Source organism: Hippoglossus stenolepis, chromosome 17 (assembly GCF_022539355.2).
Source record: "Hippoglossus stenolepis isolate QCI-W04-F060 chromosome 17, HSTE1.2, whole genome shotgun sequence".
Taxonomy (NCBI): Eukaryota; Metazoa; Chordata; class Actinopteri; order Pleuronectiformes; family Pleuronectidae; genus Hippoglossus; species Hippoglossus stenolepis.
The window spans coordinates 20,967,329-20,994,839 of NC_061499.1; the positions used below are offsets into that span (position 1 = coordinate 20,967,329).

At 41.7% G+C, this 27,511-nt stretch overlaps 1 protein-coding gene across 2 annotated transcripts in view; it reads left to right on the top strand.

Annotated features, from left to right (window-relative positions):
• thsd7aa (thrombospondin, type I, domain containing 7Aa) overlaps positions 1-27,511 on the top strand; it is a 141,750-nt gene that overhangs the window by 100,840 nt on the left and 13,399 nt on the right. For both annotated transcript variants that reach the window (XM_035181948.2, XM_035181949.2), the window contains exons 9-25: positions 1,629-1,744; positions 4,258-4,390; positions 5,458-5,561; positions 6,948-7,142; positions 7,413-7,679; positions 8,998-9,176; positions 9,610-9,615; positions 9,880-10,013; positions 10,410-10,563; positions 12,101-12,242; positions 12,346-12,461; positions 12,553-12,670; positions 18,688-18,833; positions 18,998-19,172; positions 21,741-21,914; positions 22,074-22,169; positions 24,478-24,560. In XM_035181948.2, coding sequence (XP_035037839.2) covers positions 1,629-1,744; positions 4,258-4,390; positions 5,458-5,561; positions 6,948-7,142; positions 7,413-7,679; positions 8,998-9,176; positions 9,610-9,615; positions 9,880-10,013; positions 10,410-10,563; positions 12,101-12,242; positions 12,346-12,461; positions 12,553-12,670; positions 18,688-18,833; positions 18,998-19,172; positions 21,741-21,914; positions 22,074-22,169; positions 24,478-24,560 — 2,338 coding nt within the window. The remainder of the gene's footprint in view (positions 1-1,628; positions 1,745-4,257; positions 4,391-5,457; positions 5,562-6,947; positions 7,143-7,412; positions 7,680-8,997; positions 9,177-9,609; positions 9,616-9,879; positions 10,014-10,409; positions 10,564-12,100; positions 12,243-12,345; positions 12,462-12,552; positions 12,671-18,687; positions 18,834-18,997; positions 19,173-21,740; positions 21,915-22,073; positions 22,170-24,477; positions 24,561-27,511) is intronic.

Consider the following 27,511-nt stretch of genomic DNA (forward strand, 5'->3'; position numbering starts at 1 on the left):
CCTCACTGTGACTCACGGCTTTAGAGCTTTTTAATTAATTAGCATGAGAGAAAAACTGTAACATGTAGGATACACTAGGTGTGTGGATCAAATATTGATTGTAAAATACTGTTGTCAAATGTGTGTGTGTTTGTGGTATATCTCTGGTTTTCTTGTGGACTTTTAATCGATTACATGGAATTTGGAAATTGTGAAATGGGCTAAAGTTTGGGTTCTACAAAAAGACAATGTGCCAACTTTTCTATATGGAAATTGATTTTCTAAGTTTTTTTTTTCAACGTACCAATTTTGGAAACTAAAATGATATAGTGAGGCATTTGAAAAGCTTTAGACCGGTGTACTGCAAATGGGAAACTTTCATACCTGACCTTTTTGGTTTCAGTTGGGATTCTGGTGCATTAGCCTGTTAAGTTTGGTTCATTCAGCCTGGTGTGAAACTTTAGTGTGGACTCATTAGACCAAGAGGAATCTCATTCTGCACTTCTAACAGCCCTATCAGTGCAACCAGGGAACATGTGGCAATGTCTTCCAGGAATCAGAGAGGGAACAGCACTGTTCTTTACTCTTCCAGGTCACTTGCTTTGGAGAACCATTAATCCACCCGACCTCTACAAGGTTTTGTAGCTTTGTAACAATGTTACACTGCCTCCATTATTGTCTGGTTTTTTTATTTGTTTTTTGTTTTTTTCTTTTCCTTGCCTCACCTTCTTTCTCCCTCCAACATTTCAGTATTTCTTTCTTTCAGACTCTCTTCCCTCATTTTTTTCTTTTTACCTCCTTCCCTTCTTTCCGCCAACCCCCATCCATTTTTATTCACTCATCAAATGAGACTGATACGTTTCACAATTTAAAAGAGGCAACTTGCCACTATGATGGCTTTCAAAAGAGTGAGATAACATTTAATCAAGCTGCACCAAGTCTACAAATTTTATTTCATCAAATACCATTAATTCATTAATTATTTCCTTTGAAATCAGTGAAAATGTCAAAAAATACCTAATCTTGCAATGTTAAACAAAGTGATTAATTATTCCTGGAACTGCCTCTTTGTCTGGATCTCTTTCAAAAGTATCAGTAACCCATACTTCCACCAAGTTTCAAGCAAAATGGTTCTGTAGTTTGTTTGTGTAATCCTGCTAACAGACAGACATACAGACACACAACAATGAAAACATAACCTCCTTGACAGAAGGAAAAATAAACATTGTATTTTGGTATTTCAACAAATGACTCCTGCTTATGTGGTGTTGAGAGGACAGTTTTGGCTTTAACCTTTGATTCACTTCTAATCCAATGAGCTGCAGTACAGAGCTTGAACAAGGAAAAACATACAGTAAATCATCAATGTAGCACTATTGAGAACGGACGTGTGGATTTTCCGCCACTGCTGCAGCACATAAACACACACACCCATGCACACACACGCACACAAGCACACAGTCACACAGTCACACAGTCACAGTCTCACAAAATGCACCAGTTGTGAAGCCAGGCGCACTGGGAGCCTCCTAGCAAACTCCCAGCATGCTTCCTTTGGCTCTGATCCACCACGTCTCTATCAGATTTTCAAGGGTACTCTGTGTGTGTGTGTGTGTGTGTGACTGAGCATGTCAATGATGTACTTTCAGGTGTCCAGAGAGTCTGCGCCCAGACACCGTCAGGCCCTGCTTGCTACCATGCAAGAGAGACTGTGTTGTGAGCCCGTACAGCGAGTGGAGCCCCTGCCCATCAACATGTCGAGCAGGTAGCTTCTCTACACACAGCGACACTGCACATGGTGTCACACAAGCTAAATGCCACAGCACCAAGAGGATTCATCAAAGCTTGTCTGTGTTCTTGTATGGTGAAGCATACCGAATATGCTCATCATTATTTCAGCACAGGCAGACAGATAATAAAATCATCGCGCTCACTGAGACGGAATACCAAAGAATCTAATTCTGTTTGAGTTGTGTCATGTCTAATAAATTCTAGGGAAATGCAGTATCTCCAAAAAAACACATTCTAAATCAGAGTCTTCCTCTAGGAAATTGTTTATTTTAGGTGTTAAGCCTCATGGGGCTGAGACAGCCCATTTGTATTCTGTTTTTGCTGCAGACCACAAAGGTAGAATTATATAAAAGGGTCGATTCAATTTAGAACCTAATTGTCAAAGAATCAGCAGGAGAGCTCCGAACACTTAGCCTCAGTGTGTGTGTGTGTGGCTGTCATTCTCTTGAGTTTTGTTTTATACACACAGTATATTGGCAAAGTTACTCCCCTGAAGCTGCTGAACAAATCTTGTCTTCACTCCATTACTCTCTTTCTTACAGTGTCAATGCATCTTTCTTTTTGCGCATTAAAACTCTGATAGGACATAAGACAATCCACAAACAGTACAGTTCCCTCTCTTGTGTGCACGCATCCTCTCGCCTTGAGATACATTTCCTTTTTACCGACACATATCCATAGACTTGCAATCATGATGGATGCAGTTTGTGTCAAGAGTCCCGTCCCTCTGAAAGCTCGTCATCCCTGTCCAATTCAACGGGGGTTCTCTACCTTCTGTAAATCATCACAGTCCTGAAGACAAATCACCAGGACTCTGGCAGTATAAGAGCTGTAATCTGATAGGCTTCACATAGACTTCCTGTAAAGTCCATAACCTCTACCACCCATAGAGGTGTATTGGATACCACAGAGTAGATGATGGGCGTAAAATTCAATATTTCACTTGATTGGATTAGCCTTCCCCTTGAAGTGGCCACTTCCTGCAGAGGGTGAGTAGACGGGTGCATTACAGAAAATGAAGACCCACTGCACTTCATCACGTATGTTCTACATCAGCACTTTTAATGAGACACACTCAAGACTGCACAAATGACATATTTTTATTTGATTAAGATCCGGGACAAGAACTGAAGGTGTGACTACACCAACATTTACTTTCAAACATTTAGGCTACATCCACACTAACGCATTCAACCCTTACATACTGTTATTTGACCCGTTTTGACATCTGACAACAGTAAAAATACCCTAAATGTCATTCTTTTAGCCTACATTTTGATGACATTTCCTATAATGACCCAAAATACACAAACATGTTATACTTATACTAGACGTAGAGGTGCTACAAATTTGACCAGTATCTATTGAAATGGATTTTAGAGCCACCAGCATCAAATCCAGGAAAATGGTGGTTTTAGGTGAATCTTGAAAGTGTGAACTGTACGTGCCATGTCTGTGTGTATTTTTGATGGAACAGTGATGACAGAGTTCAAGGGGGACATTGACACTCTCACAAAGAACTGTCTTTGTTCCCACCACATCTGCCCAGGTTCCCTCAGAGACAGGCACCTGCTGGTCTTTGAAGGGTCATGGGGGAATCGCAGACAGTGAAAGAGTAAAACAGCATAGGAGTGATCATATAGTCATAAAGAGGTCAGAGGGTGCCTTGACACAGACACGAGATCTGCACCTGCAAGCACAAGCAATCTAAAAATAAACTAATTAGAATCCATTTATTCTGAGCTAACTGAGATCAAAGAGGTGTTGGGTGCTCATAAGATTCTAAAGGTACGTGAGCTGCCATTTCAGGGACTGAGGTTATGGCAGCAAGTCATACTGTGCAACAGGCCCTTGATCCGGTCTTCCAAGACGAGGAAGCAGATAGTGATTAAGAGGAGGAAGACAACATGGAGGAAAAACCTCCACCATTGGTGTAAAACCTAAAAAATACACTCTCCCTGCTCTTTGAAACATTAATTAAGGATTAATCATCAATTTATTAATTGTCAGATAGGCTATTTACATTCTAAATAGATCTGTTGTTTAAAATATGGTATAGACAATTATTATGAGGGAATTCTTGGCCCGGGCCAAAATTGACCAGGACCATACTGTGAAGGCTTGAAATATGAACAGTACGTCAGGGTTGAGTTTAAAACATATCAGTATATTTACTCAAAAACAGACACATTTGGAAACCACTCAATTTGTTTCCTGATATTGGTCAAAGTGCTGCTAACGCAATTAAGCAACCAACTGCAGAGTAGACAGCCTGCTTCCTATTTACATTGGTTCTCACATGACGTGTGTGTGTGTGTGAATGGTCATGTAGTTGCGTTTTGAGGTGTGTTAATGTCGGGACATAACCTGTGATACAGACCTGAAACAATAGCCTGAAGGGAGTTTGTGTTTGCTTGAAATTGAAAATGTATTTGTGCCTGATTTTCTTTATTTACACTACATGTGTTTTCATGTTGCTTCTCTTAGGTGGTAACAATAAGAAGAAGCAGTTAAGGAAACGTATTATCATCCAGTTACCAGCCAATGGGGGGCAAGACTGTCCGGAGGTGCTGAGCCAGGAGAGAGAGTGCGAGGCTCCATCTGTGTGTCATGGTTACCGGTAATGGGTCCTTTTTTTTTTATCACGCATATTCATTCTATGTTATCATAAATTACTGGTGGTTACAGCATGTATGTTAAGAGCTACAGATGTGTCCATAATCAGGTACCAAAAGGACTTCAGTTTTGATCAAAAACAATGTTAATATGGTTTGCAGATTTCCAGATAGGTCTGCAGCCATCAGGGAATAACGCATAAAGGCTCTCAAGCTATAACAGGATTTTTTCCCCCATTCTTTCCACTAACAGCTTGTTCAATAATATGTGGATATGTGGACTGTGGCCTGAAAGATACACCTTCGTATGTTATCCTTACTACTGTTCATATGGCATTTAAACATCATCACATCCACCTGAACAATTACAAAAGTTCTCATCACTCCCTACTGCCTGCAAAGTTGGCGTTTGATGCCGTATAATAATCCATTCCACATGGTAAGGGCTGACTGAACATAACATGTTTGTTCTTCCAAGCAGTGAGGGTTGGGTTATGCTTGAACAGAACCAGTTGGACTCATCTTGTCCAATGTCATTGGACATGAGAAGGGTTTATCGTTGATCCCAACAGTCTCACTGAAAGCTGGAGTGAGAAGCAGACTCTTTGAATATGGAGATAAAGGCGATAAAATAGATTTTCACAGCAGACAGTATCTATCGAAAGACATTCATGGTGTCACACTCAGGTGTTTATCTTAAGGAAAGACAAATAGCTAAAAGCTAAACGAGTTGGCTTCTGACTGCGGGAAATAGAAGTTATTATTGGATTATATGTCTCAGAAGGTATCAGAAATCATGACAAAATCTTCCAGTATCAGAAAGGTGTGTGGGGAGGGGAGTCTCTATACAGCCATCGTCCAAACAAGTCTACTGGCGGCTTAATGCTCCAAAAATAGGAGCATTATTAGTGCATTGTTTGCTCCATCCAGCGCTTTCCTGCATAGAGTGTTGTGAACAGTTTTTTATGCAGGGCTTTAAACTTTTAGTTGTGTTGTCTGTCTAGTCCAGGGATTCTAACTAAGAACCGTTTCAACCTCTTCACACCTTTTCAACCTCTTCACACCTCTTCAGGTGGAAAACTCACAAGTGGCGGCGATGCCAGCTAGTTCCATGGTCAGTACGCCAGGACAGTCCTGGAGCTCTGGAGACGTGTGGGCCAGGGCTGCAGATTCGAGGTGAATGGCACACACACCCTCTCTCTCTCTCTCTCTCTCTCTCTCTCTCTCTCTCTCTCTCTCTCTCTACTCAGATGTTCACATCCAATTTTGTTCTTTATTTGAACACATTACTTTAACAGAGCAGAGAAAACTTGAGCAGACATGGGATGTGGTTGTGGAAGTGTGTTTGCAGTTTCCATTAAAGCAGTACATGAGGGCTGCCTGCCACTTGGGTTTAGCTGTCAATTCTATGGGACTGAGAAGAGGGACGTTAATGTTACAGTTCCAACACTACCAGCAGAGCTCACAAGCACAAATTGCTGTGGAATTCATTTTACATGATTAACAAATGATCGTCTGAAATCGTAATTTCTGCAACTTTTGCATATCATTTCTTTCCGCACACTATACTTTTTTGTAAGGGTTGAAAATCTTAAAGGGTTGAGCCAAAGGGTCCTTTTTGGTAAGAAAATCAATTAGTACAATATTGAAAAAGGCACAATCCATCACAGTGACCTTCAAGCTAGCAGAAATCTTTGTGAAATTTTCATTACTGTTTTACAGAGTTTTGTTTTTAAATTTTGCCTTCTTGAATGTGGCCTGAGAAACGATTCAGGCAAACAATTGACTTGTATCAGTGGCCACACTCAGACTCCTGTTAAACTCTCAGAGACAGAGGCCATTATCTGATTTCAATACTGAGCATCCTGCTCCTCCATCTTGGAAGGCTTGTGTACCATTACCTGTAATTGTATACTCTGAACTGGGGTGAGACAATTCAATATAAACCTCTTACTGTTCACCCACTCATTCGATTAAGCATGTGGAAGGCCATACTCACTTTGTGGCCTTTGATTTCCCATTGATGGGTGGGTATCTGTGGGTGTGCTCTTTATGTTGTGGATGTAAGATCGGATGACAGGGGGATGGCCTGAAATTATCACAGTCAATATTGGTCACCAATGTTTCTTACATGCGGCAGCTTGACTAAGGCCAATTTCAAGTAATCTGAGGAGACAGCACATTCTTACCGAGCAGGGCTGGTGTTAAAACCAGATCTGTCTGCATGCTGAGAACTAAGAAGGATGAGTCCAGCATCTCTGAAAATGATTGTGTTGTTTGAGTAACAATGGGACTAGCCTAGTATTGACTGCTGAGTACTCATTACTCAATACTGTGTGCTCATGAGTTAAAAGCTCTATAACCATGTGTCGCAGCTGGTATGATGCCTAGTTGGATAATACTGCAGCATGGCATGTCTTAGTGCTAGTTTGGAGAATACAGTATCCCACCCAACAATCTCTTTATCATCATTGCCTCTGTAGTTCAGCAGGAAAGCACCAAATGCTGAGAGTACAACTAAGTCTTCTTCCTCATGAACTCCATCACTCCATTTCCCTGTAGCTGTTTCATGTCGGAAGCAGGATGGAGGGCAAGCAGACGTTGAAACTTGTCTTAAGTTGGCCAGCTCCATGCCGCCTCTCATCCAGCACTGCCAACTGCCCTGCCAGGAAAACTGTCAACTCAGCAGCTGGTCGAAGTTCTCCTCCTGCACTGCCGACTGCGTGGGTGTCAGGGCTCGCAAGAGGATGCTAGTGGGTGAGTGGCAGACTGTAACTTCAAGTCGACTTCCAGATTATATTATCCAAATGACCTTTAGAGGGAGATCAGTAGATGTGAAAACCTGATTTTTAATTAAATAAAATTCTTTGAGTAAGCCTCACTGAGAGGTCCTCCGACCCTCTGTGTTAACTTATATAATTAAATTAACAAACTGTGCAAATTCAACAAGTCTCATGTGTATAGTACGAGATTCATTTCTTGCTCAATTAATAATCATAATGTTCCCAAAACTATGCTTTTTTAAAGGGAAGAGCAAAAAGCGTGACCAGTGTAAAAACCACCAAATGTATCCCCTGAGTGAGACACAGTACTGCCCGTGTAACAAATACAACGCCCAGCCTGTGGGCAACTGGTCCGACTGTGTCCTTCCTGAGAATGGCCGTCTGGAGGGTCAGCTGGGCATGAAGGTCCAAGGTGACATCAAGGAGTGTGGCCAAGGATATCGTTACCAGGCTATGGTGTGTTACGACCAGGACAACCGCATAGTGGAGACCTCACGCTGCAACAGCCATGGTGAGTTTCACATGCTGTTAGATAAATGATTGTGATTGGTCTGAGCGGTTTATGTATCGATGGAAGTCAACGCTTGCATTAGGTGCAATCTCTTCGATCGATCACATTGGACCCACTTCAGAGTCCGTTACCAGTGTTTCAAACCACAAATGTAAATTCAACAATCAACCCGGGCAACTTGGAGCTATATTTGTTGCCGGCAGCCCAAATCTGTCAGACCATTGTGCTGGGAGCTGTATTAACATTCAAAAGTATGTCCCAGAAAAGGGAATTAAGAATCACAGTTCTGTCATACTTTGCATCTTAACCCTGGAAAAACAAAGAGCACATCAGAGCACTTTGGGGAATGAGGTTGTCTGTGTTTGTTCAGTCAGAAAGCTGTCTCATTGTGAGTCAAAGTTTTCATCCCAGTACGGGGCGGCTTGATGTTAACTATCTGTAACTGTAACAAGATACTCAGAGTCGATGCTGCTGCTAGGGTTTCGCTGTGATTTGGGAGTGGTTGATTGGCTCTCTAATACTACAGAGTGTTGCGTGAGTAACATTGGAATTGCCTGCTCCTTCCAACTGCTATTTTGTCCTCAGGCTACAGCTGGAGATGAGTGATCTTAGGTTTGTTCATAGGTGTGAGGGAAAGGACTGCATGGGTAGACTGGAGTCAGCAGCCGTGACTAATGAACAATGCTTTCAACCCTAAGGAAGGTTTCTATTAAGGCAGCAAAGCAGGTGGTCACAAGTTTATGTTTTAATAAGTAATTCAGACCGATGAGTTTCCAAAAGATGTTGTCAGAAATGCTATGATGGATGCTATTTTAGTTTTAATTAACACTTCTCCTTTGATTTTGAGCAAATTCTTACCTGAATTACTTTTCAAACTCTTCCAAGAACTCCTCTAAACTCTTTGTGCTGATCAAAATCTGTTGCCACAGTTATGCCCCCCCCCCCCAAATATCAATGTTAAATCCCAAGTTCATCAGTGTCTGCCCTCGGTGTAGCTGCATGGAAGCATTGTCACATTTTTATCAGGAGTACCTTCCAGTGTCCTTGTCTGACATCAATATGTGAAACCGTCATGTTATACTAAGATATGTGGTGACATGGCTCAGAAGACTGAATGTCTCGTGATTAGAACTTTACTTTAGAACAATATAAATTAAGCCCATTTACCATTGAATATTATTGTTATAACATGAAATATTTGTTAGTTTGTTGGAGTCATGTGAACATATCTTGTTATATTGTGAAAAACAGGTTCAGGCTCTTGTGTGGATAATCATTGATCTGTATTGATGCTTTATTGTTATATGATTGTTAACAGGATATATTGAGGAGGCTTGCATCATCCCATGTCCATCTGACTGCAAACTAAGTGAGTGGTCCAACTGGTCACGCTGCAGCAAGTCCTGCGGCAGTGGTGTCAAAGTGCGCTCCAAGTGGCTCCGAGAAAAGCCCTATAATGGTGGGAGACCATGTCCTAAACTAGACCATGTCAGCCAGGTAAGAGAGTCTAAGAGAGAAATGTAACATTTCTAATCTCCTTGTTCCTTATTCCACTTCTCGGCCAATCCTCAAATCTCTGCCTCTTATCCATCCCATGCAACAACTGCTGTTTTAGCACAAAGCCAGATTATCAGATTTGTGGAATCTTTCATGTTTCAAATGGAATATAAATTAATGGATTTCTTAAAGCCAATTTTTATAGACAACAAACTTTTTATAGACCTGTGTTGGTTCATTAGTCTGGTGTGTCTCTCCCTGTGCTCTAATATTCGTATGTTTTTTAGTTTTTTTTCATTTAAAATGTTCCTGCGTGTTTGATGCAATGTTTGCAATATAAATGAAGCTGTATGAATTTATAATGACTAAATTATGTAATGACCCATGTTCTGTTGTCACTTTTTCTTCCTTGATGAATGGATTCAATCTACAGGCTCAGGTAATTTATCCATTTTTAATTATTCATATTTTGGACTTTTACTTTTTATTTTTTTCTGAAATTGTGTTTTCCTGTATTGTTTTAGTCATGTTTGTATTGGTAAAGTTCAATAAACAAAAGTTTTATTTAGATTGTAATTTAATTAATTGTTCAAGCTTTTTTATTGGTTTCTGAGCTTGGGGACACATTCAAAATTCACTTTACACATTTCTTGCTGTTAAACCACAGATCAAGCAGGTAAACTGTGGTGTTTGTGTGTGTCAGGTGTATGAGGTGGTGCCTTGCCTCAGCGACTGTGGGCAGTATGTCTGGGTGGCAGAGCCCTGGAGTGTGTGGAAGGTGAGCAACGTGGATGTGAAGGACAACTGTGGGGAAGGTGTTCAGACCAGGAAAGTCAGGTAAGACATTTACACAGCCAGCCACTGGACTTTTCTCTGCCTGTACTAAGCTACGTGTTAGCCAGTTTACTACATTTCCATATTTTGTTGTCTTTTGAACTCAAGACTCCTTAGATGACCAGAGATATGAGCCTCCATGGTCGTGTCTGATCGGATGGTCTGAACTCAGTACCCTTTTGAAAATGCGGTCTGCATAGCATTTTAAACATGAGTTATAATTTATTTTCTCCTGGTGTTTAGTCAACATTGTTACACTATCAAAATATTTAACAATGGAATGCGTTGCCTTTCACTAGGATATATTCTAGGTAGATTGAAGACTGATGCGGTGCCTGTCACAGATTTCTAGGTGTTGTACACACAGATTGATTCTACGTTGAACCCCTTTGTTTCCAGGTGTATGCTGAACACTATAGACGGACCCTCGGAGCAAGTAGAGGACTATCTGTGTGACCCAGAGGAGATGCCACTGGGGGCCCGCAACAGCCAGCTTCCCTGCCCCGAAGATTGCGTTTTATCAGACTGGGGAACCTGGAGCTCATGTGAACTGGTAAGAATGTAAATTATTTCCTCTGCCACTGTGCTAGTTCTCTATAGTGCTCTCTGTTTAAAGACAAATCAATCGTTTTCATATGTCACTGTCATTGTGTTTCTTTCTTCTTCTTTTGGTTATTATGACTTATATTGGACCATTGAGAGGAAAGGAGGGATTGAGTCATTGCAGTTGCAGCATATAAACAGTCTTAATTACTCAGGGATTGAGAGTAGAGTGCAATCCAGTTAAACTGCTGCAGCCGAGCTCCGTCTCCTTCAATATCATCACATCGATGAGAATAAAGTGTATTTTTTAATCTCCCTGTAAGCAAAATATTGTGATTCAAAAACCGTCATAGCTTCAAGAGTACTGCAGTGTAAAGCAAGGCTTTAGGGACATGAAACCAATCGAGACATCCCACGTAGGTAAGGCCTCATATAACTAATTGATGAGTGTTTTGGTAACATCAAGACATTTCAACTTGACCGGTGATGCCATCAGAAGCATGAATTAATCAATACTTGCATCAGGTGCATCTCTTACCTCAACAGCTACCTCACTGAGCTGCTGCACCCCACAGGAATGTCTGTGCGTGCACTGCTGCTGTAACTCCTGAAATTCTACACTGAGTTTGCATTGGATAATAGCCATCGATAATAACAATCTTCCATTATTGATAAGAGGTTGAGAAAGTGAAGAGTTGTTACCAGAAAGCAGACAAGTGATTTTTTGAACCCTTGTTCAGAACAAGAGAGAGAGAGAGAGAGTTAATTAAAGCCTAATTTGGGATTTGGCTCTGTTTGACTATATGGCTCACATGTAGTCTCCACTTTCTCTTATGATGGCATAAAGACTATCTATATAAAGCCCAGTTTAATCTCTGGTAATGACAAAATAAAATCCCAAACATTCACAACTCTTCTGTGTTTTCTACATTTTACCAACACATGCACTCTTAAGCAATAAAAGTTACCACCATCAGGGTCTGAAACGGCTCTGAACGGCCTTTTAAGCTTGGCTAACTAGACAAATCAACCCTTTGAGGCTTCAAAGTCGGTGGTAACCCTCCCTCCCCTTTGCTCAGTACCAGCCCTACTGTGCCGCTGTTCCCTCTTTCAGAAACTCCACTGAGTTCGAGGGACTCAGTCTAGCAGAGCCCCATGCATGAGGAATATTCACTTAGGAGAAGGTTGACTAAACAGAGGGAGGAGAGAGTATGAACCTGGGAGATCATCTCTCAGCAAGCTGGTGTAGGATAGAGGAGAAGGTCATCCCGGCACTCTGCCATGCTGAATATCACCACTGATTTGTAATTCAGTTGAATTTTGACTCAAGAACTCCCAATGTCATTGGTTACAAGGGATTTAATTTGATTCCATTACTGAATAATTCAATGTCTTCAGCTACTTCATGTGCCAATGTTGCTTCTTTAAAAGATTTGAAGCACATTTCTTTCCTTTATTCCACAAGTGTTTTCTTTTGAACAAAGGCAGATAGTTTTTTTATGTGTGAACACACAGGGACAAAATGAATGATTTCCTCTGCTTCTCAGCCGTGTAGTGGGAACAGTACCCGTGAGAGGAGCGCTTACCCACTCCGCCAGCCTGGAGAAGAGAAGGAGTGTCCCCCGACTACAGAGACAGAGCCCTGCAAACTGAACAGCAACTGCTTTCACTACTCTTACAACATCACCGGTGAGACTCAAACAGAAAGGCAGACTACATGCAGAAACGTTGCATCAGAATGTTAGGTTAACATTGACCTTTTGCTGATGAAACTGCCCCCCCCCCCTTGCAGATTGGAGTACCTGTCAGCTGAGCAACAGTGCAGTGTGTGGAAACGGCATCAAAACCCGCATGTTGGACTGTGTGCGGAGCGACAGTAAATCTGTTGACCTCAAGTCCTGCAAAGAGGTGAGATGTGTGTCACTTCCCATTGTCCACAGCTATTCAAATGATTTTGAATGAAACACAGGTGATGAAACCTCATGGCATTGTCTTGCAGTTGGGTCTGGAGAGGAAGTGGCAGATGAACGCTTCCTGTGTGGTGGAGTGCCCAGTCAACTGCCAGCTGTCAGACTGGTCTCCATGGTCTGACTGCTCTCACACCTGTGGGCTGTCAGGTATGTCTTTAGCTCTGTTTACACGAATGTATAACAAATTCGATTTTGGGATCAGATGCACCCTGTAATACTTTTCAAACCCTGGTCACAGGGACCTTGACCTTTGTATAAACTTCTGTGGAATCCCTGTTTAAAATGTTTTCTCACTGAAGACACATTCTTATAAATCACGACTGCTGTAGGTTTCAGAAGACTTGGCACAAAGTCCATATGAGGTGTTCTTTGGTTTTGCAGTCCTCTCAATGGAGTCGACTGTGGTGAATTGCAGATGTTACCAATACTCTGCCAGTTCTGATTCCTGCGTTCCTAAAATTCTCAAGATAGCACCACAAAGGATCGTTAGAAAATGTATTTATCTTGTTGATTTAACTGATAATTTCTTGAAGATACAATATTTTAAATGTTCTTAATTGTCTTGCCTTTCTAGTTTACTTTAGATATAGCCACAAAAGCATTAAGCAGGGTCTCTCAGTCTTGCGTTGTCAAATTAATTAATTAATACGATTAATTGTGAATCCCTAATAAGGACTTATTTTGTTCATGCGGTTTAATGTGAAGTTGAAGTCATTGTTTTATTACATTTCAGTGAAGTTCCAACACCGCCTCTTCACAAAGCGTTGGCAGCATAATGCTTTGAGAGCTGAGAATGATCTCTCACTGCTCTAGGTCAGCGGTGCTCAGCTGTGTGCTAAAGAAAGCTGGCCTCTCTTACGGTAATGGTGGAAACCGGAAACGCTTTATGATGTGAGAAACGATGGTGTTACAGTCTAAAGCAGATGAGACAGGGATAATAATGTCCTCGCGTGTAATTCCATAGGATCAGCTCATTGATTGGTGGTCCATTACGAGTGTGTGCTCTGGGGCTCAGGGAGCACTCTGCTCTCCACGAGTCCTTGAAAAGAACAGCAACTAGAGGCAACAAGAGCAAATAGTCGACCTGAAACCAATACAGACTTTAGCTATTGTGGTAACTTTAATCTGTCCCCAGGCGAGAAGGATTTTCTCCCTTCATGGAGAAACAGCAGGTAGGCCATGAAAAGAGGGGCCCGTCTCGCTTTCCTTCCTGTGTTTGTCTTTTATCTCCAGGCTGACTCTGAGGACATATTTCCCAGGAGGAGCTAATTTCTGTTCTAGAGCCAGGAATAGCAATGAGCTGGATTAGTTATCTCAAGCAAGTGCACATACCTGGAAGCAGCGAGGTGCTGTTATCAATCAGGCAGTGTAAAAACTCAGCTATTTTCCTGCACATGTCAACCTGTGTGCATAGATAATCATGGCATTGTGTGTTCTCCAGCCAAACCTCGACAGAAACAGCTGGCATGGGCTTTCCTTTACCCAGCAGCCATCCCCACCACCCACAGCTCAACACCAAATTCTGCCATAGCTGCCAGCAGGGAGAAAAGTGAAGCATGAAAATGGAGGGCGATGACAGGTTTCTGTTGGATATAGGGTGCCACCACCTTCTGCAAAGCAACCAATAGTAAAAGCCGGCGTGATGTCAGAGATGGGGAAGTTTATTTAGAGAACTGGGGCTCAGATTCTGTAGAGGCTTCTACCTTGTTATTTTCTTAAGCTCTCAATCAAGGTCATATGTAATGTGAAAGAATCTTCCCCTCCTCGTGGTTTTCTTTAAGAGCCCATTTATGGTATGGATTAGTCACACTTCTCATTTCCAGACACATACAGTCCAAAAAAAGGTGTTCAAAAATTCATGCCCAAACCCCAAAATACCCAGAAAAGTAATTCCCGGAACAAAACTAGACCTGTCTATTGGATCCAGACCCACACAGAACTGCTGGACCAGAGCCTGAAATGGACCTTTCTGAAATGTCGATCTGACGGAGACACAGACCCAATCGGCACTGACTTCACAGTTTATATCAAACTAGCATCCGTTTACAGGCTGTCAAAACAAGCTGTTTTCATCTGTGCCTGGCTGGTATAGATATAATCCAACCTCCATGTCAAAAGAGTTGATAAAATATATATCTGCCGCAAGCTTTGACCTTTATTTTCATTTTCTCTTTTCATCTTGATGAAAAAGATATCCATCCTTGTCCTGCGCCACTCTGTGCCTGTCTGTTGTCACACACCTTGTTTGGGCTTTTTTTAAAAACCTTTTTTCTCAATCCAAACTCTTTTAATGCACCAATGTTGCAAGCTATAAATGATATACACCCACAGCACTAGTTCCAGCATGATTAGCTGTCGGCTCACATCCAGGTAGTCACTGATCCGCACAGGTATTACACATAATGTTAAACAGGGACCCACAAAAATAGAACAGAAACTGACCCAGATTCAACCATGGTTTTGTAAATGCATTACATATGAAACACCAAGGTGGTGTTATCTTGTATTTGTGAGCTGAACCAGTGCCTCTGAGTGCAGTGTGACTGACTAGAGGTGAGGCACACCAGTGTATGACAGTGGTGCCAAACCAGTGCTTTCATCATATTGGTTGAAAGGTAGCTGTAGTAACTAAATGGGTGAATTTGAGAGCAGCAAAGGTACTGGGTCTTGATGAGTTGTAGCATTTATCAACTGACAAACAGCCTGAACTGCTAACTTCTAATTCTCTGCTCCAGCCGTTAGTGTTGCAGCGCACAACCCTAACTCTCTCTCATTGCCACTTTGTTAGGCACACAACTCCACTATCTGCACAACCTGTGTAACACAATTCTCTCTCAAACGTCCCAAACTTCCTGCAGATCTTACACAGAGATGGTACATTAGTGTCATTTGCTCATTTACCTGCTGTTGCCTCTTAATACTGAGGAAGAAAAGACTGTCGAAGCAATTTTAGTTTCTACACTGCCCATGCTTGTTATAATGTGTGTAAGATATCTTATCTTAGAACATTGCAAAAAGAGTCAGCGTCAGCTCTACAAGCAGCTGTAGCCAGTCCCCCGCCAGAGATCCCAGGTTTGATCCTCAATGTACATACTGTATGCTAAAGTCTAGAACAAGGTGCTCTCCCCTCCGCTTGACAAGCTCCAGCCTTTGTCAATGGCATACGTTAACGCCCACTAAAATAAAAAAGAAATGATGGAAGTCAAGCTAGCTCCCACGGACAATAACGTGTCAAATCCAGTGGAGAATGTGAATTAAGAACAAATTCAAACATGCAACATTAGATCCTTTATGAGACAGAACACTCCCAGGTCTCCTCATCTCCTCCACATCTCCTCCCAGAACAAGGGAGAAGAGATATCACTTCCACTTACATATGCTTTAATTGATGTCTATTTTTGGATTGAACAGTTCAAGCACTGCTTGACTTGCTTACCTTGATGGCACCCCACTGCACAGGATTCCATTTGTTTTTAGGAAATGATGGAGCCAGTCACTAACATGCTGATGCTATTTTAACATTTCTTTTGGTATGTTTTAAACTAGGACAGAACCTTGTTTGTTTCTCACTTTAAAAGGAGAAGGCAGATGGATTATATGTCATCGGGGACTCATGAAGTTTGTTCTGAATACAAAAGAATGAATGAAAGCTACAAGTTAAAGTCGTATATGCGCCATTTAATCTGAAATCCGTTTTTGTGAACAATTCTTGGATGATGCCTCCTCTGTGTTTCATGGTCACAGAGGATTTTTGAATAAGGGACATCACACAAGCTAAAAGTTTTCAGCATTAAAGGGATAGTTCAAGTGTTTGAGTCCACAAAACACTTCTGGAGTCTCGGGGGTAAACAGCGTTCCAGCTGAATCCAATACAATTGAAGTCAATCGCGACCTCTTCCTCAGACGTAATAAAACAACAGAAAATACATAACATGCCTCAATACTACATCCAAGTGTCCGCAAGCCCCGGCACTCATATTGGACTCGAAACAAGGTCATGGACACCATCTTTTAATGCTTATATCTTCCTACATGGTGCGTTCGAGGACCCTCTGGCACACCATCGTGTGGCTACATCCACTAGCTTAGCCACTTCCAGTGGACTTTTAGGCTTAAAACAAGGTGTAATTGACCTCGTTTTGAGTATTTGTTTCTATTGTTTTATTACGCCTGAAGTATAGGTCACCGATTACTTCAATTGTATTGGATTCAGCTGCAACGCTGTTGAACCCTGAGACTCAAACAATTCACCCTTCCCTCCATTGGCATAGTGGTGAGAAGATGATGAGTGAATTTTCATTTTTCGGTGAACAATCCCTTTAAGAGGAATGTTCATGGCTCCACAGTCACAGCACTTAAGATTGTATCAATTCATACTACATGTCTTTGAAGAATGGAGTTAATGGGCTCTCTGCAAAGGCCCGGACATCTGAGGATGTCCCCAGGATGGTCTTCATTCGATAGAAGACACATTCTGAATCTGAATTAATGCTACAATGCGTAACAAAATGTCTGTTTAGAAAGGTCCAGAGTTCTATGATTTCATTTTTGGTCACTTGTGAAGCATAACTGCTGAATGCATTATTTGTTTTAGGTTGGAGCATTCAGCAAAATCCACATGCCATCCCTTTGAGGCAACTGCTGATTTAGAGTTTTCTCAGATGTCTCCTCTGAGGATCTTTGTAATAATGCAGAGTGAATTCGGTAGAGGGATCCTGCCTGCTTTATACTGACTCATATCCCCAACCTAAGGAAGTCACTGGTTTCATTTTGACGGGAAAGAAATATGAATATTTAAACACTACAGGAAACTATTCAAAGGATTCTGAGTTTATTCTCTGATACATGAACTTCAGGTCATGAAGTAACTGGAGAAAACAGCCCAGATGCTGCATAGAGATGATGCAAAGTCAAGAAGTATCACATTGCAAGTCACAATGAATAACATTTACCATTTTCAAGACATTCAGGTTGTCTATAATTTATTTGAGAATGAGATGCTATTCTTATAACATTACTGTCAATGAAATCCCACACTTCCTGCTCAGATGCTTCACATTAAAAGCCTTTCAACAACTGATGTCTTAACCCCTCCCCCCATTTGTCATTTTCTTTTAATATGCATTTAGTTAATTAAACGATGATTGCTTGTCATGTGGCTACAAGATGAGTCAGAATCAAAACATGTTGAAGCTAGTTATCCCCTTCGACCTCTACCCATTCTATACTAAGTAATTTAAATGATTGGTGTTGCATGTCATTTTTACACATATACAACATGACAGGTGAAATTCATGCACAGATGAAACTAATGATGTGGACGATAGCGTTACATTATATTTATTATGTGCATCACCAAAGAATATCCATCTTTTCTTTTTTTACACCTTAATTAGTGGTCGGCTTTATACCTTTATGTGGACCAACATTTGATTCACAGCCTTAATTGAAGAGGGAAAATTATTAAAATTCTCCCTTTTTGGATTATATTTATTGGTTGATTTTTCTTGTTTAGCAGGGATCAAATACCACTTTCCACTGACAGCAGGACAAAGCAGGATAGAACTTGATTTCTATCAATATGGTGTAGTAACAAAACCAAAACATACAGTAAATTGACTATTTGTATCAAGGAATTGGGGAAAATCCCAAACACAGGAGCCAGTAAAATAACTAAAGGTGTCCTAATAAGGCAAAAGTAAAACTACAAAAGAACAAGATACAAAAGCAAACAAAGTCCCAAATAAGTTCAACAATCAGAAAAAACTCTGGGAACCAGAAAAGATTGAATACAGGTGAAAACAATAGACTTTATATAAAGGGTGAAACACATGAGGAACAGGTGCAGACTATCACAAGGGCGGGGAACTGGACCAAGGCAGGAAATAAAACTACAGACACAAAGGAGCAAAATTTCAAAGTAAAACAGGAAACTGAGAACTCGGGGGGAAAAATAATAAGTAAGTCATCAGTTCCACAACACTGCATAACATACTTCAGCCTCTGACATGAAGTGAGATCGATTTTAAATCAAATCAATCGGACTCCATCCTGCTCTGAGCACCCTGTTTTCCTCATCATTACAAATCTTGGACGTATGGAGACCTCAAATTTCACAACTCCGAAAAATAAAAATGTTTGTCTTTGTTTCTGGCACTCTGCAGGCAAGCTGTGGAGAAGACGGACAGTGGTCCAGGCTCCTCAGGGTGACGGGAGACAGTGTCCATCCCAGATGGCGCAGTGGAAGCCTTGTCTAGTGAAGCCCTGCTACAGCTGGCAATATAGCACCTGGTCTGAGTGCAAGTCTGAGGTCAGTGGGATAACATCTGTCTGTGTTCAAAATATCTTAACACAGCATGAACAGATTTTCACCACACTTGTCACTCGGGAGTGTATCCCCACACGACTACCTCTTAGAGTTGATCTAAAAGTGTGTGTTTGACCCATACACGTCTGTGCTTCCCCTCTCACCAGGGAGCAAGGTGTGGAGAAGGCCTGCGCTTTAGGAACGTGTCATGCTTCGTGTCGGAGAGTTCGGGTGAGCAGGACATCAGCCTGGTGGATGACGAGCTGTGCGGAGATCTGGAGCCCTCGGTGGACGGAGACACACACATTGTTCTGCAGGAACCCTGTACTGTTCCCTGTCCAGGTGAGCCTTCCACGTACTGTGACACGTTCATTTTACATTTACCTGTGCGAGGTAGAGCTGAGGAAAATTAGCTGATTCACTGATAGGTTGATTTAAAGAACATTAATAACTGATAACTAATTTAGAGAAATATTTGTGACCATGTAAAGCAATTCAAAATATATTTTCTGAGTTTGTCACACCACAGACCAATGTCTTATCAACTACTCATGCAAATTTCATTGCTTCAAAATATCACGGCCCAAGAAGATTATGGGACAATATGAGATAATCACATCTTCAGCGACGTTGATTATTATTATGAATGTTTCTGACAAGCCCCCCCAAAAAAGCAGGGTGGTTTGGGAACATACTGAAAGGGCAAATATGTTCTCAGTTTGACTCCCAGTCAGCCCGACCATTTATTGCTCTGCCTTCACGGCGTAGAAATGCCAAAGAAATATACTTAAGAAAAAAATTATTTGTTGTGGCAACCAATTCATGGTGGATTTGTGCAGAGTGTGCCCAGCGTAACCACTTGACACTGTCAACTGGGTACAACAAAAAATATGGCCTTTCTCAGCGTGATGACTCTTAAGTACTAGCAATTGTGCTCAGCGCACCTTTTCACAATGACAAGAAAGACCCCTGAAGCACTTACTGTTAAATGATTTTGATTGTAAGAGCTTCAAGAGCTCCGGAGTGTGGCACACAATGCGGAGCTGATGTTAACAGGCGGGAGGCCAAGGACGATGTGGGAAGCGTTTTTACAAAGCTGATAATGGATGTGTTGTGGCAACCGGGTTTTATTGTACCTCAGTGAAGGCCTCTCAGCTGCCGCTAAGTTGCAGCAGCTGCAGTGTGTGTTCAAGTGTGTATGTACATGTGTATATCTGCTCTACACAGAGTACTCCAGCTTGGATTATGTGTAGGCGTAATCAGGCCAGAATGAAGCTAATTGGCTTAGTGGGGACGAGGGGGGAACAAGGTCAAAAAGGACTCAGTCAGATCCGGAGCGTTTCCTGTCCTCTCTGACTTACCAACTGAAAACAAGCAGTAACACTGATGGAAACATATCTTAAAGGGAAATTCAGTCATTATCTACTCACCACTATGCCGATGGGGGGGTGGGTGAAGTGTTTGAGTCCACAAACCACTTCTGGAGTCTCAGGGGTAAACTTTGTTAGAGCAGAATCCAATACGATGGAAGTCAATGGTGAGTCCTTCTTCAGACGTAATAAAACAACAGAAAAATCACAACACGCCTCCATACTGCTCCTGTGGGGACATTGCGTGTCCGGAAGCCCCGACATTCATATTCAACTCGAAACGGCTTGAAACTTGGTGTAAATGACCTTGTTTCAAGTCGAATATGAAGCCGGACACTTCGATGACACTACACGAGCAGTATGGAGGCATGTTGTGTTTTTCTTTTGTTTTATTACGTCTGAAGATAGGTCACTAATCAGCTACACTGTTTACCCCTGAAACTCCAAAAGGGTTTTGTGGACTCACACTTCACCCACCCCCCCATCGGCATAGGTGTGAGTAGATAATGAGTGAATTTTAATTTCTGGGTGAACTATCCCTTTAATAGAAGTGAGACAGAGGATGTGATTCTGCACATCTCTTCTTAATTACTTGATCTTTTTTTTTTTCTGATAGGTTATGATTAATTCAATGTGTAGAGACGTGCTCATGTCAGCCATGCCAATACAAAGAGAACAGTGTAACCTATTTAACTGAGAATCCTCTCTTTGCTGAGAGCATCATGCTTCTGGGCAGTAATACAAAAAAAAACGGATTGTGCCTTGGAAGGAAAATATTTGAGAGGAAGTTTGATTTTCATTTCATTTCGATGTGCGGTACTGACCTCTGTCAAGACACACAACCTCCCACTGCCACTGAGCTACGTTGACATTTGAACGGATGTGCTGAATGAAATATTTCATATCCTTCCATGATAGTTTGCAAATATCAGGTGAGAGCCTGTGTTATTCAGTTTTCAGTTCCTGCCATTTTCAAATGTTCAGTTTGTAATGAAAAGCTTCTCAATTCAAATTTGTCATATTTGGATGAATTTCCTCAGCTGCTGGGAGAATTGGATCTTTATTTGTAACATCTATTTGTTGTATGTATAAAATGAGCATGTCCACCTCACGAATCCCATCAGTAAAACCGATATGCTGCTCTCACTTTCTCCATTTAACTGAAATACTGTTTTTATTCACTTCCACCTGAAATTGTGTATATAGTATATGGTAATAATCAATTAATGATTTTCAAGAAATTAATGTACAGAAATACCAAAGATATATTTTGAATCAGTATCTCCATTATACTACCAGAGAGTAGTGACAATTTAAATTTAAAAAAAGGTTCTTGAATATCAATATATTAATCAATGCTCAGACAATGCTCTTTTAATTTGAACAGCACATTGACATTTGCTGAACTGTTGCTTCAACTGGAGCTACATGTGATGCGTAACAATTAAAGTGGTTCCGTGGTAAAGGCCTTTGCCAACCAGGTCTGTAGTTTTTGCCTAAAATTGTGGCTCTCTGTGTGTGTGTGTGTGTGTGTTTGTAGGAGAGTGCTACCTGAAGGACTGGACCGTTTGGAGTCCGTGCCAGCTCAGCTGCGTACGTGGTGACGACCTGGGCTTCGGATCTGTCCAGGTCCGCTCCAGAGCCGTGGTGGCCCAGGATCCGGAGAACCTGCTGCAGTGTCCAGAGCAGGAGATGGAGGCACGGCCATGTACAGGTCAGTCAGAGAAGGCAGAGAGCTAACTGTTGTAGACTGATGTTTGAATTAAGTTCTATTGCACATTAAATACACTGGCAGCTGTGTCTGTTTCTTTAAATATAATGCAATTGAGAATGGATTTTGCATTGTTACCCACACTGCATGTTCTTCCCTCAGACGGCCAGTGTTTTGAATACAAGTGGGAGGCTGCACCATGGAGAGGCTCATCTCGCCAAGTCTGGTGTCAGCGCTCAGATGGACTTAATGTTACAGGTAAGCATTATGAATAACGCATATATACAGTATTTCTTTCCAATTATGTCTGGTACGATACGATACATCACTAGCTGTCTTAAAACCGATTGCACCGTAGTGTCACAAGGCCATACTCTTGACCAATGGCATGTAGGCTTGTAAACAGTGTTCGCCATTTTCTGAGATTGATCGGAAAGGCTTTTTGAAAGTTCTTCCCCAGGTGAAGTCATGCAGCAAGACAATGACACACAATGACTTTGTGGACACACTTACTAATCTCTGAGCTTTCAACTACTCTAGAAAGATTATTTTCACAGTGGATTGACGGAAAACTGTGCACAGAGTCCAACACTACTCTGTTGTGAATGGCGTTTGAGTGTAGCTTCAAGTTTTTGACAAAAATTGTGTCTCTTTCATTTTAGCATCGTATCATTTCAATATGTCTTAATATTCATCACAGGCAAATTAAACCATTTTTTTCTCAATAAGTGCAATTCAAGATGAATAATAATGCACATGCATTGAACAGGCATAGCAGATTGGCAAATGGAGTTTGCTCACTTATCAGAGAGACAGAGCAGCTCAGCTGTTATCTCTACTGGTCTGGAGCTTGAGTCAGATATAATGGATGTGAATGTGACCTAAATGAGCTCCAAAGCTCTCACTGCTGCTCTGACACACAAGGTCTGCGTGGCAAGGTGATACTGTGGATAAGCTTACTTAAAACTGTCTCATCCAGCAGGTCAGAATCCCAGATAGTACTTTGAGCATTTCTTGACAGCGACTTCCAGGAAGCTGTAAGCAGATGAGGTTTTAATCTGCAGCAGTGTTACATTTACAGCTTCAGTTTAATCTCATCGTCCATCACATGTCAGAGTTAACCCCTGCCCCTAAATAATTGTGAGTTTATAACATTCAGCTCTGAGTCTGAGTGAACGAGAAATGTCAGTGTACCCTCTACTCCATATGGTGTGCCTATCTGTGGCATACCACATTTGCCCCGTTCTTGTGAATGTTGCCTGGCAAGCAGTGGTGTTCCCCTCATGAATATTCCTACCGAGCTCGCTCCCTGAGCACGCTGCCTGATAAATATTCAACAGGCCCTGATAGATTACTGTGGTCTCACAGACATGTGTTTCCTCTGAGTGTCTGCTGGTTGAATCATTGTCAGTTGTACCGTCTATCTGCGTTATCCAGCTTATTTTATTCTCAGTGGGAGTACACACTCCTTACCCTGTATCGTTATTCACTCAGCAAAACCTCGGATGAACCCTATTTAAAAGTGAGTGAATGACAACTCCTGCCCTGGTTCTTCCAAAAATTCTGAATACGTAGTCAGGGGTGGAATGAGATTAATACAAAATGTTAGATTCCCTGAAAGTGAACTGTATCTTCCCTCTTGCCATTCCACTGATTTACTCAAGAGCGGTTGAATTTAAAGAGTTCCCCTTGGCCCCTAAGCACTACATTGCATAGCAATAATGGGATCAAATAATTCTCCCAATTCTAGTAATGAGTATTCCCCAGTTTGTATGGGGAACATTTCCTTTGATCTGGTTTCACAGTTGAGGAATCCAATCAAGTATGTTTGATTTTCTCAGCAATTTAGATACTATATCTATCAACCAACACACATACATGCCCATGTCTTACCAATGTAGGTGATGACCATTCAAATTTTCCATATAGTGGTGAGTGCAGTAGCTGTCGCACAATGACTTCGCCGTAGGACAATATGCTATTCAAGCTAATTCCTAACTCCCTCTGATGTATTGATTAGATTTCCACTGAGGGTATAGACAATAATCTGCACATCTAATATGTACTCTTTATGTGTTGTGTGATGTATTTCCCCAACATAACTTTTAATGTATTAAAATGCCACATAATGGGCAATGGAAATAATATCCCATCTTTTCTGCATGAAGGTACCCTCGCAGCCTTCAGGCATTATGTCAGCCACAGCAAGAATAAAATACAGCTGCCCCAATTAGTCTGGAGATTTAAGTGGCATTTTAGTGCTTTCCCAAAAATCTCGTAATTATGAACTTATTCCAGCGTCGCACTGCATGGCGAGGTTCATTGTACTAATGAGCTGAAACTTAGTGAAAGTCTTCTTCAAAGAGACAACAGCAAAGAGAGCTGCAGCTTTACCACCTCCGGCTCAACAATCTGCAGAGGTGCAATGTTTGGAATCTGGGACACATTTGTCCTGTAATATTGGCTCGACTGTGATATTGTTACCTAGCATCCTCCAAAATCTTAAGATGGCTGAAACATTGGTTATCGACAGGGGAGTTTGACCTTCTTGGCCTTTGCCCTGCAGGTGGATGCCTGGCAACTTCCATGCCGATTGCTGACCGATCCTGCGACCCGCCCTGCACCAAGCTACGTTCCCTCTGCACAGAGGTGAGTGACTACCAGGTTATCACACATCTATTGTCAGATGTCTTTCAGATCCACAGTATGCAGCTCTGGTTTCCCTAGTGGTATTTTTATTGAAGCTGTAGCTCCAGGAATTGGTGTCATGCTTGTGAGATATTGGCAGATCTCTTTTGTTTATTCTACCTTCTAATTCCACAAACGTCTGTCTGTCTATTAGTATGTGGAATGCATATCTCACGAACAGTTCATCTTATTCGGCTTCAAACTTGGCATGTGTGTCCTTAATGGCCCAGCAAAATGCAGTGCCTGATTCAGTGCGATTTGGATGCGTAATACATTTAATATTTATAAATTATCAATAAACAGGCGACCTGCAGTGTGTAGCTGTCAGTGGGGGCAGGGCAGTTTGCCTTCAGTCTGCATATCGACTTGAACATGTCCGATAAACTACAGCAGCAGTATGCAAGTGGGTTAAAATCACCACCACATTATTTGTGTTTAATCATATCGGTCTGACATGTTCGTGGGTACCGCAGGAACAGATCTCTCGTGTGGCAGCAACGTAGAATCACTTCCTCTTTAGCAAGTTGTCTTCAGTGTAAAAGCACAGCGTTCGTTCTGTTTCTGTGATGTTTTATATCGAGCTGAATTGAAGAACTTTTATTTGGAAAAAGTTGTGTTAATCATTCAAACTCGTTATTAACCACAGATCTGAACAGTATTACATTCTGTTTCATTGTTTTAAAAAGCTCTGCACACAACGTCCAGCACACAAACAATTAACTACGCACAAGGAATCATTCTGAAGTAGCTCAGGATCATTAACATAGGCCAGGAAAACAGCCCATTCCCAACAGGCAGGTTTAGAATGGCCATTGCACTAGTTGGTTAAAAAAAGGAACAAATCTGACAGTCCACCACACTGGGGTGAAACAGCATAATTACTGTTACTCAGCATCTCTGTCGCATGATGCCTTTGGCTTCTCTTGAAATCTCACACCATCTTCTGGTAACTACAGTATAATGTCTCCACATGTCGTTGTGTTTTTGATACTGTATATCTTGCAGTCTCTTGTCATCTCTCTGTGCATTTCGTTCCTTCTATTTTTGAGTGTCTTTGCATCGTTTGGGGTATGTTTTGGTTACTTTTGGGGTCTCTAAGCATCTTTTGTTCCCGTCCCTGGTGTATTGTACTATTTTGGAGATAATTGTCCTCCCTTGTGTGGCTTCAGTGCGGACCCTCTAGGCTTGTCCTCCACTATGGAGGCTGATGACTTAAAACATTGTGGAGAGCAGCCAATGTGAGGAAATCAAACCCACGGCATCATATTATTTTACTCTAGTTGGCTGCTGCTCGCCACTTTTAAGCAGTAAAACAATGGCAATGACAATGCTTCACACTCATAAAATGAAAGATTTGTTTTTTTAAACAAAACTAGATGGGCTTAAAGCAACACTTTTCACTGAGCAACAGTGCCCTCTGCGGCCACACATGACGATTAATTACGTTGGGTGATATTTTCATGTTGAGAAAAAACGTAGCCTATCAATCTCTTCAGCAGAGACTGACTGAATCTGAAACAACCGGAGGGTGGATATTACCAATGATCCCCGGCTTCCTAAACCAGAAGAGCATGGCGCTGTAACAAATATACCAAACTTTGTTTAGAATTCTTGATATTTAACAAATGTCTCCTTAGACATTTTTAACTTATCTACAGTTTAGCATTACTCCTGAACTTGCTGGACCTGATTCTGGCCATTTAAGCTGTGACTATCAGTCAGTTACACTCTTCTCACAAGGAGATAGTACCCACTCACCAAAGTTACACTGAGCAAGACCAGACTTTCAGAGTGAGGAGTGGTAATGAAAGTGGCACCACTCTCCCTATTAAGAGTCAGTGGATCATCAAACTAGTTTTGAAGCTTCTAAAGTTTCAAAAAGTTGCATAGTGTTGCTTTAATAAATGCATGACACACTGAGTCTAATTTGCGGTGGATACCAGGGCAGAATTTAAAGTGGCACTTGGAGAGAGAAGGAGGATAATCAATGGTGTTCTCCTCAGACAGCTGTTAGGCTGAAATGTCAGGCTGAACTGGGACCTGCCAGTGCTCTGGTTTTAAGTTTGTACTCTCAGGCATCTGCTGCTGAAAAGAGTGAGGCCAGCAACTCAGCAGCTGTTTTATACATTGCACCAGCTCTAGAGATACATGAAAATTCACTCATATTCTACTCACCCCTATGCCGATGGAGGAGTGGGTGAAGTGTTTGAGTCCACAAAACACTTCTGGAGTCTCAGGGGTAAACAGCGTTGGAGCAGAATCCAATACAGTTAAAGTCAATCGCGACTTCTTCTTCAGCTGTAATAAAACAACAGAAAAAACACAACATGCCTCCAAACTGCTCGTGGTGTCATCCAAGTGCCAGCAAGCATTCATATTCAACTCGAAACGAGGTCATTTACACCAAGTTTTAAGCCCAAATGTCCGCTGACATATTCCTACGAGGTGCCTTCATGGACCCTCGGACACAGATTTGCAATTGAGTTGTACAAAAACAGCTTCGGGACAGAGTTGCTGATGATATGGATCCGACAGAGCCTCTCACAGCATGCACACTCACACACACACACAAAAACACACACAGGCATACTGGGCAGGGACCACCACAATTATATATAATGTAGGGTACAATGGCTCAGATTGATGACTTAAATGCAGGATGTCTTGGCCTCTGCTGCTTCAACCTTAACCATTCTTGGTTTCATTGAGAGTCTGCTAACTATAAAGCAGTGCTAAATCTTTATAGTGGCCCATTAATGTCACACTGAAACTCTGAAGTGCTGATAGCATCGCTTGGGCACTAAGGGAGGTATGTTATGCTCATGTAATCCTCAGGGTAACAGAAGAAAGGTCAAGGGTCACTGCTCTCAACAGTGGATCAAATGCCAGGGAGTTTACATATGGACCTAGTA